The sequence below is a fragment of the Mytilus galloprovincialis genome, chromosome 2 (assembly GCF_965363235.1).
Source record: "Mytilus galloprovincialis chromosome 2, xbMytGall1.hap1.1, whole genome shotgun sequence".
In the NCBI taxonomy this organism is placed as follows: domain Eukaryota; kingdom Metazoa; phylum Mollusca; class Bivalvia; order Mytilida; family Mytilidae; genus Mytilus; species Mytilus galloprovincialis.
In genome coordinates, this window is record NC_134839.1 from 91,393,861 (window position 1) to 91,406,757 (window position 12,897).

General features: G+C 30.9%; 1 protein-coding gene across 1 annotated transcript; it reads right to left on the minus strand.

Moving 5' to 3' along the window:
• Nucleotides 1–2,448: 2,448 nt before the first annotated feature.
• Nucleotides 2,449–11,533, minus strand: LOC143062453 (uncharacterized). The gene is made up of 4 exons (XM_076234144.1): nucleotides 11,393–11,533; nucleotides 9,999–10,214; nucleotides 5,111–5,185; nucleotides 2,449–2,610 (listed from the first exon to the last, which is right to left on the minus strand). Exons 1-4 carry the CDS (start codon nucleotides 11,465–11,467, stop codon nucleotides 2,515–2,517), a joined length of 462 nt encoding a protein of 153 aa, XP_076090259.1. The 5' UTR covers nucleotides 11,468–11,533; the 3' UTR covers nucleotides 2,449–2,514.
• Nucleotides 11,534–12,897: the final 1,364 nt, after the last annotated feature.

Below are 12,897 nucleotides of genomic sequence, written 5' to 3' on the forward strand. Positions count from 1 at the left end.
AATGATATAGTTATCAGAAGTTGCAATCATCCATATTCAAATAAGTTCCTGTGATAGGTCATTGTTATTTAGTGAATGGTTTCAGTCAACATGCATACAGTTTATGAAGTTATGCCCTTCCAGTCATGGTACAAAGGCGTGAAAACTTGCATATAAGTTTCCTGGTTTGGTATATATGATGATATATTTTATGGGTATTAAAGGCAACAGTAGTATACTGGTATTCAAAAGTCAGAAATCGATTGAGAGAAAACAAATCTGGGTAACAAACCAAAACCATGGCAAACACATCAACTATAGGAGGAAAACAAAGGAACAACAGAAACACAAAAGTGCAACGAAATTAAATGTCAACACACATAGAAACGAACTATTTTATAACAACTGCAACATTCCTGACTTGGTGCAGGACTTTAGAAGAAAAAAAACAGTAAAAGGCCATTTCTATATTTTTCACTGTTTCCGTACACCAGCAAGGATTTAAATACATTGTGATTAAAAAAGTGTTGCATCTTGTAGTATCTCAAGTATTGTTAAAGGTTTATGTAAAAATGCCAAGTATCACACATTTACAAGCCAACCTAAGTTTCTTTGATACACCACATTAACTTTATTTTTATGAAATAAATCTGTTTTGATGAAAAAAATCCAACAGATCCATTGTCAATCCAAACTATGAATGGTGTATGTATGACAGGAAATCTGCCAAGGTCTTTGCCTACTCATTATAAACCCATACAGTCTTTGTTTACTGTCCATAACATTTCTGTTGATCATATTAACAAATTCATTGATTTTAGCACCAAGGAGACGTTGAGATTGTCAGCTTGCCCTTCTTGAGTAGCCCTTGAGTTGTGAAACTGTTTATACTAATATGTGTCTTTCTAAATTGTGATGTTACACTGTTGTTTCAGGTAAGGATGAAGATTGGTACCTATTAAAACGTTTAAACCCTCTGCATTTGTTTGCACCTGTCTTAATTATGTCATTTAATCCAGGTATCTATGATGAGTTTATTTATCATAAATAAATAAAATAATAAATATATATTTTATTTGAGTGTCATACATCGATTGATACAGTACATATATACAGTAATTTGTCAGTAATTTGATGTTCAGTAGTTGTCGTTTGTTGATGTGGTTCATAAGTGTTTCTCGTTTCTCGTTGTTTAAATAGATACGACTTTGTTTTCCCGTTTGAATTGATTTGACTAGTCAATTTTGGGGCCTTTTATAGCTAGCTGAACCAAGACTCCGTGTTGAAGAACATTCTTTGACCTGTAATGTTTAACTTTTACAACTTGTAACGTGGATGGAGATATGTCTCAATTGCACTCATGCCACATCTTCTTATATATATATATATATATATATATATATATATATATATATTATATAATGTTTGTGGCACAACATCGTAGCCACAAGTTAACAAAGTTTTTTTTCTGTGACGTATTAAATTTATATTCAGATCCATTTTGTTACATCTTGTGATCAATTTTATTTGGCAATCGTCAATTGCAGTCAGCAGGTTTAAAGAACATCAGTTGTTCGACCTGTTAGTCAAATGCGTTTTGTTTAAATATACTTTTTCACTTTTTTGGTCTTTTGGAAAATGTTGTTTGTGCTGTTTTTAGACCCTTCTACAACGAAATTTGTTTGACATGCACACGTATAAAAATTGCGGTTTTTATCCAACGCAATCATAGGTTTGAACGTAGTTTTCAATTTAGACTCGTTTATAATTTTTGTTTGGGCATGTATCATATTTTCCCTCCGGTTTATATGATCCGTTCATCCTATATTGTCTCTTAAAATTCAAGAGTCAATCTTAAATTGAGAGTAAATTATATGGCCTTCCAAATACCGTTTCGATCCCTAACATCACTGAAGAGACATATATTGTCGAAATCTAGATCTGGTGTACTAATGAAATATTGATACCGAATGTTTGTGGCACAACATCGTAGCCACAAGTTAACAAAGTTTTTTTTTCTGTGACGTATTAAATTTATATTCAGATCCATTTTGTTACATCTTGTGATCAATTTTATTTGGCAATCGTCAATGGCAGTCAGCAGGGATAAAGAACATCAGTTGTTCGACCTGTTAGTCAAATGCGTTTTGTTTAAATATACTTTTTCACTTTTTTGGTCTTTTGGAAAATGTTGTTTGTGCTGTTTTTAGACCCTTCTACAACGAAATTTGTTTGACATGCACACGTATAAAAATTGCGGTTTTTATCCAACGCAATCATAGGTTTGAACGTAGTTTTCAATTTAGACTCGTGTATATATATATATATATATATATATATATATATATATATATATACATATATATATATATATCAGCTGTTTTTATAAAGAAAACTTTTGGTTTTTAATTGATAATAAAAAAGGATGAGTTCTAAAAAACATGATTTCCTTTACACTATCTACAAAAAAATCTATTCTAAACTCTATTCCATATATTTTTATTGGATTAAAAGTTGCACATCTTTGCTCTACCGCTAGATTTCCTTTATTAGACAATTTGTTCCTAATTTTCCAAATTGATTATATAATTTCTGACATTTTCTACTCTTATTGTCTAGATACTCGTCTTCCTACAAAACCAAAATTAAAGTGGTTAGCAATAATATCGATAGGATTAATGCATTATGACTAACGACACCAACAATCAGTTGTCAGTGAAAATGAGAATCTACGAAATATGTTCATGTCTCAAAATATTGAATTTTAATTATGATAATTGTTCTATAACATTTAATGCTTAAAAAATTCCAATTTTTCTAATTTCAATGATTTAGCCAGGCTCAAGTGTGTTATCAAAATAAAATTAGGCTGAACAAAACATTATTTTTAAAGAATTAATTTTCGTGCCATATTCTTGTATAGGTAGGTTATTGAAATTACATTTTCGACATTATATATCATTCAAGTGTATTATTGTTTTATGATAACACCATGAACAAACCAACCCAAAAAGATTAATAAATACATACATACAGTTATAAACAAAAAAGTAGACTTGTACAATAGATGACAAAAAATACAAGCAACAAGAGGTATAATTAGTCACAAGACATTACCATAAGAAATTACAGTATGATGGAGTACAATTATGGTATATGAATTAAAGGCAAATATTTTATCTAAAAGTTCAATATTTTTTTGTTATATTAAATACTGTCCTTGCTTGTTATTTTCGGACATATATATTTTAAAATTTGAACGCTTGTGTATTGCAGATAAGAATTAATCGATGCAGAATTTCATGGTTATATATATTATTTATTAAATACTCTCTACCTTTCGTTGCGAAGAACAACATATTATGTATGTATGTGCCTGTCCCAAATCAGGAGCCTGTTATTCAGTGGTTGTCGTTTGTTTATGTGTTACATATTTGTTTTTCGTCCATTTTTTTTTTTTGCATATAAATAAGGTTGTTAGTTTTCTCGTTTGAATTGTTCTACATTGTCATTTCGGGGCCTTTTATAGCTGACTATGCGGTATGGACTTAGCTCATTGTTGAAGGCTGTACGGTGACCTATAGTTGTTAATTTCTGTGTCATTTTGGTCTCTTGTGGACGGTTGTCTCATTGGCAATCATACCACATCTTTTTTTTATATAAAAACTAGTGAAAGACATAATTTGATAAGGAATATTTAGATTATGACTATTTCACAGCAAAAATTGTTGAGGACCGTATTGAACAGTACGAAGTACAAACTATCATAGAGGACATTATTGTATCTTACACACAGTGGTCTAAAAGAATAACAGATATCCAAATTTCAAACCATTATTTCCGTTAAAACGTCTGGCAGAACCTATAGCATTCGGTTTATTATTTCCAAATGAAGCCACATCTGTGTGGCTTAAAGGATTTTAAAGCTTTTCCCGATAGTTTAATCTTAAATCTAACGTGAATATACAAAGCCTTTCAAAATCATTTTCAGATGTTATGGTTGCGAAATATTTGGAGATAAAAAAAATTGATACTTCTAGATCCTCAAATATACTACATCTCCATCCTAATGTAACTGAGGGCAACATCGTTAATACAAAATTAGTCAAAATGACGTCGCATACCATTTTAGCCCATCGATTTTGAAATTGATGCAATAGAATTTTTTTGTGTTATCCAATCAAAATGAATTGTACAAACAGTTGTATGATAATAAGTAATCTTCAAAACAGTTGTTTCAGAATTGTTTTGCAACCATTGTTGTATTTTTAATACTTAAAATAAATAACAACTGAGTAATCCTTTTAAAATGGATTAAACGGAATGTGATTGACGAAAGAAGATATGACTTAACAACTCCATAACCTGTTGTAGAAATATTTGGTTATATATATAAGATTGCACTTTGTAAATACCGCTGTTTCTCAAACCACGCCTCTTTTGGGGAGAAATAGAATACTCATAGATAATTAATTTTGTTTACATACTGGTTCCCAGTTCTGATCTGTAGGTTGTATCTCATAGAGACATAACCTGGGAATGTTACCAGTAAATTTATATGTGAATATTGTTTTATATTGAAATCTGTGGTAACCATACAGTAGAAGTAGGAGTAGTTAAGAATTTTAGTGTTAGTTTTAACTCTTACAAGTTCGGAGCATATAAACGTTGAAAATATGCAGCACAGCCCTATAGTATGACCTTTGAAAAAAATAGTAGTGCATATGAACTTTCTATTCTAGGATATGATTTTTTTCAAAACTTCATAGTAAAAGTGGTACAGTTTTAGCCGTAAAGGGAGTTCCTATGGGAAATTGCATTGTCAATATTTACAGAAATGCAACCTAAAAGTTTTGCCAAATACAGCTAAGGTAATCTATTCCTGAGGTAGAAAAGCCTTAGTATTTTTAAAATTCAAAGTTTTGTTAAAAGTTGATTTATAATTATGAACATATCAATGATAACTAAAAATCAACACAGAAGTGCTGACTACTGGGCTAATGATACCATCAAATTGACAGTCTCTGATCACAAACTTTAACCTGTTTGTAATGAATGACTGGTCAAAACGTATTCCTCTACGAAAAACGCGCATTCTCATTGCATGAGTTAAAGGGTATTAATAATTTACCTTTTCAGCAGCAGCAAACCTTTGTGCCCAATCAACACGTTTTCCAACTTCCTTTCCATGCATGTATTGAATTACCTTGAATAATGATAAATATATAAGAAATGTTAAACAGGAATCAATATTTTGACTAGTACTGCCTGTTATTCTTTCGATTTTCGTGCAAATTACACATTTTAGTCGACTTTTTATCGAGAACACTTGCAACCAACCATCAGTAAGATTCATTAATAAAGTTAATTACAGCATTTGTACACGAACTTCAACCTACACTAGTAACATGTTACATAACGAATCTATGTAAACTTCCTAAATCTTTGAAATAAATCTTAGTTACTTTTTTTTCCATATTCCCCAAAAAAATTTGAATGCTTTCCATTGTGATCCATAAAATGCATGCGACAAATATTATTGAACAGCAGTAACATTTTGTCTTATAAAGTTCGTAAAACATTATATTATTGCAAGTTCTTGTCATTTTCCTTGGATATACTTCATAGTTTTCAAAGGTACCAGGCTTACAATTTGATACGCCAGACATTATATAGTCATCAATACAAATAAATCACTTAAAACATTAAAAATAATTTAAACGTAAAGAACCATTCAAAAGTAATCGTATGCCGCATGTTTTACAGACAATTATATAAAAACTGCTACGGACGTATGAAATTACAGTTGGCGATGCGATCTCACATTGTACAACAATTAAAAGAAATTACTTGTAATCATTTTTTGTAAACAGTTAGAAAAACAATATTCCATTATAATTTGAAGGATTTCATATTTGGGACAGCAATATGGAATTGTGTGACAATCCTCTAAATATTTATGTAATTTATTTAAAGGTGAAGAAAAGAGTTTGGTTAACAATTAATGTCTGCAGTTGTTTTTTCAAATAGAAATAGATCAGAAATATTTGTACTGTTGGTTCGAATAAAGGCAATACTACCGCTGTTCAAAAGTCATAAATCGATTGACAGAAAACAAACCCGTGTTACAAAAAACAAACAGAGGCTAGGAAAACCTCCTCGCTTTATGACAATATTAAATATACATATAAAATGACAACATTACATGACGGGAACACAGCAAAATAAATGCAAAAACACCAATAACATAAAAATAAATATATTTTTTTTTTATAAAGTACATTTCGACATATTAATCACAGAATAACAACGAAAAACTAAAACAATTTACGACAGAACAAAACAAAACAGCGTAATAGAAAGACGAAGTGTGTGTCTATAAGACGAATGGTGTAACGCCACAAAAAGTAACGTTGCACGTTAAAATTGGATTAGGTTTCTATTTATGTTATTTGATGTATTTCAAAACAATTACAAGAATTTTGATATACAATTGTGTTAGTGATATTACAGCTTATTATGTCAAATCAAACTGTGTAAAACAAATAAATCCTGTGCACATTTATATAGTTGCTTTAATTCAAAATCATTCAAATGAATTATTTCTAATAACGTAATAAAATAAATGATGGAATCACAACTAAAAATGCTAAGACACAAAACAATATCTGATACAGAATTACAAATACAATTTCGTCACTCAATAGATGAACACTAAATAAACATATAAGGCCGTGTTCACATTGACCTAAAACTCGGTGTTGTGTTAGTGTAACTCCCACGTAAACTAAACAAAATATATATTTAAAGAAGAAACGATTTTTGAATAAAATTGATATTTATAACAAAGTTATTTACAAAAATATTTGTTTAATCTTGATATATTTATTTGTTATAAATACCAGTTAACGTGTCTTTATTAGCTCCTTATCAAGACTTTTTGTTTTAATCATACGACCAAAATATTATTTTTATCAAATTGGGATGAGAATATTTAGCAAGAAAAACCCCTTTTGAAGTCAAACGGTGGTTCTTTAACTGATAGAAACGTTGTCCGGAAAATGCATTCGATTCTACTTATTGAACATTTAAATGACACATAGTTTACAAGTGTGAACAAACCTTATGTACAGGTAACTAAACAAGGTGTATGGATGTGAACACATTTAATGTGAAACCAGTGTAGATTACATTAAACTAAATGTAAACATGTTTACTGTACATGGCGTTTGGTGTGAACACGGCCTTAGATTCCCTATGCTGCTTATTTACTACTTCTAAAGGTTGAACTGCTCAATATCTAATATGATTATTGTGCTTCTTATGATGTTGATAAATGATTCTTTTTAATTTATTAGGTCTTTTAAAAGGATAAAAAGTGTTCTTGCGTGCGCCTCGATAAGTAAGGTCCAGTTTCACCTACGTACTGAATTTCGCATCCAGGTTTGTTTCATGAGAGTAAATAGATACTGTCAGTTTTTCAATTTAGATCAATTTCAAAATTTAAGGAAGATTTGCGACGATTAAGCGAAGACCTTACCGTATTATTTGTGGGAAAACGGGGACATCTAAGGTTTTTTTTTTTGGCATGACATATATCGATAGAATATTAACCACGATTTGTCTTGTTAAAAATGTTAGCGATTGTAATAATTTTTAGATGAGCGATTTTGAAGATTGTGAGGTGTAGATATCATTTGAACGAGTTTTGAATTTAGTAGTATTTTTTTCATTTCTTAAGCCTTGGTCACACCTTACCGGATAGCACGAACGGAGCCTAACGGACGTCAACGGACATCTTATCCGTTGGACGTCCGTTCAAAGTTTTGAACATGCTCAAAATTTTCCAACGGACAGAATGGACGTCGACGGATGAAACGTACGCTAAACGGACATGAAATGGATATGAACGGACGTCTAACGGATAAGAACGGACGTCTAACGGACATGAACGGATTGAAAAAAAGTTATCCGTTAGCCGTCCGTTATTTTAAACTTCTTTATCCGGAACCTTTGTTGCCATTTCAGAATGAAAAACAAGAAAGTAGGCTTAAACAGACTTTTGTAAAACAAACTAAGACCCTTTTCTCAATGAAACGGCACAGGCCTTTCTCTTATATGACTCCATACAAACACCAAGACCTATGAACTCTATGAGCAGTCACAGACTTTTCTCATAGATAACACCATACAAACACCTAGACCTAAGTACTCTTTGAGCAGTCACAGACCTTTCTCTGGTATACCACCATACAAACACCAAGACATACTTACTCTTTGAGCAGTCACATACCTTTCTCTTGTATAACACCGTACCAACACCAATACTCATGTACTCTTTCATAATCACAGACGTTTCTCTTGTACAACACCATACAAACACCAAAACCTATGTACTCTTTGAGCCGTCACAGACCTTTCCCTTAGATAACACCATACAAACACCAAGATCTATGTCCTAATTGGGCCATCACAGACGTTTCTCTTGTATAACACCATACAAACACCAAGACCTATGTCCTCTATGAACAGTCACAGATCTTTCTCTTGTATAACACCATATTAACACCAAGACCTATGTACTCATTGCGCCGTCACAGACGTTTCTCTTGTATTACACCATACAAACACAAAGACCTATGTACTCACTGAGCAGTCACATATATTTCTCTTATGTAAAACCATACAAACACTTCATACATGTCCAAGACAAACAAGATGCCGATATCGACGATATCGACAATGTCGACACGATATCGAATCGATATCGACAAACGAATACACCGTGACAACACTCACTATCGATATCGACATTTTCGGTACGATATCGACGCATGAAAATACATACTGTTGATATCGACAATAACAACACGATATCTAATCGATATCGAAAACTTCTGAATTAAAAAATGTATGAACAAAGAAGTCGATATCGACATAGAAAATTTTTAACCTCTCCCCGATGATTATGGTATATGGATATACAATAAAGGAGAAAAAAACATAATATTAAAAGAAGTGTTTACAACCCAGGACTACCTAAGAAGAAGTGCAAACAGGGGACAAAAGACAAACCCGGTAACAAATAAGACATACAAGGACAAACAACAACATTTGACATTGAAACTAAAAACAAATGAAAAACGCAGATCCCGAAATACTTGGGCGACCATACCATCAATTCTTATTGCGTTAACATCTATGTATGGATGAATGTCAAGTTAAGATATTTTAAATGATTTTTTAAATACATTGCTAACATAGACAAAATTCGTATGTAAACTGGATTTAAAAAGAAAATTTACGTATTAACTTCAACCGGAGGAAAAAAAATATAAACGCACGTAGTCCCCCCTTCGAATGATTCAATCAATAATCAAATTACCCTCATGCGTTGTCAAATGAAGATCTTCATAGTGTTAAGTATCTTATACAATGTAGTTTTATAACTTAATAATCAACATAGAAATTTATATAAAACAATAACATAGACATAATGTCAATTGTGTAAAATTGTCAATTTATTTTAAAATATTTCAAATTTACTTTGCTCGTTTAGCGTTTTTCACCATTTTATCTTCATTGTATATTTTGTATATTATACATATTGTTATATTCACAATAATCGACAACCAAGACAGAGGTTTCAGGCCGTTGATCAAGCTTTGGAATGTTTGTCGATATCGATTTGATATCATCGATATAGTCGATATCGACAACCAAGACAGAGGTTTCAGGCCGTTGTTTAAGTTTTAGGATGTTGGCGATAACGATTCGATATCGTCGATATCGTCGATATCGACAACAAAGGCAGAGGTTTAGGGATACGGAAAGCTTTTCGATATCGATTCGATATCAACATTCAAGACAGGATTCAGACCATGTGGACATAACAACACACATACGAAAAGTCGTGTATCGATATCGAATCAACATCGTGTCTCGAACATACCTCAAACACTTAACCCTATTTACTAATCGAATAATCAAACATTGTTGTTAGTTGTTTCACTACTTACTTTCATTTTATCCATGAAATCAAGGCCGTCCTCTGGTTTAAACATCTCTCTTTGTAATTGAAGATTATTACTCTTGTCTTTTTCCTCTGGTTTAAACATCACTCTTTGTAATTGACGATTATTACTCTTGTCTTTTTCCTCTGGTTTGAACATCTCTCTTTGTAATTGACGATTATTACTCTTGTTTTCGTTCAAAACATTTTCATACTGTGGAATCTATAGAAAAAAAAAATATAACAAAAACAAAATTTAAAAAAAATAAATTTCAGCTAATGAAAAGACAAATGATATAGAGATATAATCGATTATTTTTTTGGGATGATATTACTAGTAACAAAACTTACAAATCATTGATTTTTAAAGCGGACAGTCAAACTGTTTAGAAAATACAAACAAAACATAATACATCAAGATTCATGTTCCAGAAACACATCAAAGGATCATAGGGAACCTTCGTCTTTTCAGTCAACATCGAGTTGTAAGATTGCAACATAGTTTTTGACTTTTCAATTTTGATAAGAAAATGACTTTTGTTGTGGTTTTATTTAAAGATTAATAATTTAAATTTAATAACGAATTGTAAATATTTTAAAACGTTAACATCGGAGACAACTCATACCAATTAAGAGCTCGCTGATACCAGCATCAAACTGACGTTGTTTATTGCTTTACTGATAATTCGAATAGTACACATATTTATACAAACGTACTATGAAAATCTTTACACAAAAGCACTGACCTTTGTAAACAAAATGCTACTGCACAGTAGTCTGTAGATTGTTAATTGTCACAAATACATTCATGCGAATTAATGTGAAAAGAACTAGCATTAGTTTAAATGGTGAGAGAACGACTTAAAGTTTACCAACATATTTGTGAAAATCATCTTTAAGTAAAAAAAAAGTCGTAGAGGATACTTAAGAAAGATTTTTTATTCAAACAGTTCAATTTTCGTTCTTTGTATATATTTATGTGTTGTCCATTTGAAAACTACCGTTTTAGTGTTTCAGTATATGTATTATTTTTGATGAATAGTTCTTTTAAAATAATATGATTTATGTAAACCTCTAGATCTGCTACCCTTCTGGAGCACCTGATATCACATCCAATTTTTGGTTGGGTTCGGGTTGCTTAGACTTTAGTTTTCTATATATTGTTTTGTGACCTATTGTTTTCTGTTGGTCTTTTTCGTTTTTTTACCATAGTGTTGTCAATTTATCTTCGACTAATAAGTTTGAGTGTTCCTTTGTAATCGTTTGCCTCTGTTTTTGAAGTCATTGTTGCTTTAATATAATTTTTTTTATTTTGTTACTTTCCGTTATTTTTCCCCTCGGTGTTAAAATATCAAATTCTCTTACATTAAATTCGGATAAGTTTATGAATAAAATACATACCCTACTATTGAATCCCATCACAGGAATCAATATTCCTAGAAAATACATGTGTATGATGTATTTTACTGTGTTCATTGCACCAGTAAGAGCACCAGATATTAAAAGAAATATATGTGAAGCCTTCTTTTAAATCTGTTTTAGGAAAGGGCGTTCGGTGTATGGCATATGATATTTGATTTGACATTCATTAGTGAATATTTTTCCGATATTGAAAAAATATGCCCTAACCTTATAAGCTGAAATTCATTTTACTAATTTAGTTTTGTTCATTTTTATTAAGAAGTTCAGCCACTTTATCAAGCATCCATGCAGATAATATCGTTAATGTTACAGAAAATACTCACAACAACAACATTTATAATTTATAATGTATGATTGACATCAATTAAAAGTAGCTTTTGATTGATAGGAAATGTCAATGATTCTACACATGTTCATATATTTTTATCCGAGACCAAATCCATTGTCGACAGTGGTTGTCAATATGTTTCTTTTCCTTTTCCCCTGTTTAACAGAAAAACGCGAAAAAAATAAAATTAAAAGAAAACAAAAAGTAACGAATTTCCAAAAAAGGGGAGGACAAAAAATGAATGTCCTGTCCGCATGTACCTATGACTGTGAGCTGTTATTGACTTTTAAAATACTTGACATCTAGTAAATTATTTCTAAAGATATGATCTTCGATGTACACTTAAAAATATTTAGAACATTTGTTATGTTAAAAAATGTAAAAATAACAATGATTTATTTGATAAAAAAAATCGTTCGAAACCTCACCAATATTCTGATACATGCAGAGTCGTTAAAAATTTTAACGATCGGTAACAAATATTGCATGCATCTTCAGGTCGAAATCAGAATAAGAAGGAAAAATGTAATAACGTTATATTTTTTATATTATCTACATTTCCAAAGCACTTAGTCCTGTACAAATATAAAAGTTTTGGATTTCGCACTTTTAAAACTTCACAAAGATGTTGATAGAGAATATTTAATTGCACCTAAATAATAGTTGTTTTCTTTTCGTTTGAGCTTTAATCTTGCCATTTGTTAAGGTACTTTCCGTTCTGAATTTTCCTTGGAGCTCGGTATTTTTGTTATTTTGTCATTTACTTTTTACAACGTATCTCTACCAAGTCAGGAATATGACAAATGTTATCCATTTGTTAAATTGTTTGAAATTTTGATTTTGCCATTTGATTATGGACTTTCCGTTTTGAATTTTCCTCAGAACTAACTAAGTATGTTTGTTATTTTACTTTTTACAGATATTCAAGTATTGTCAAATACCGTTTGCAGGACCGAATATCGAATACGAAAAAAAATGCTAACCGGTTAACTTGACATTTGTTTTCAATTTTAATAGATGTGTTATTGTCTTTTTTCATAAAAAAAAAAAAACATCTGTCCAAGTTTTGTAAAATTGCATGAAGGTTTGACAATATCATTGTATAAAAAGAACACTGACTGATTTTGTATCTTAAAAAAAATTTGGGTTAATTTGT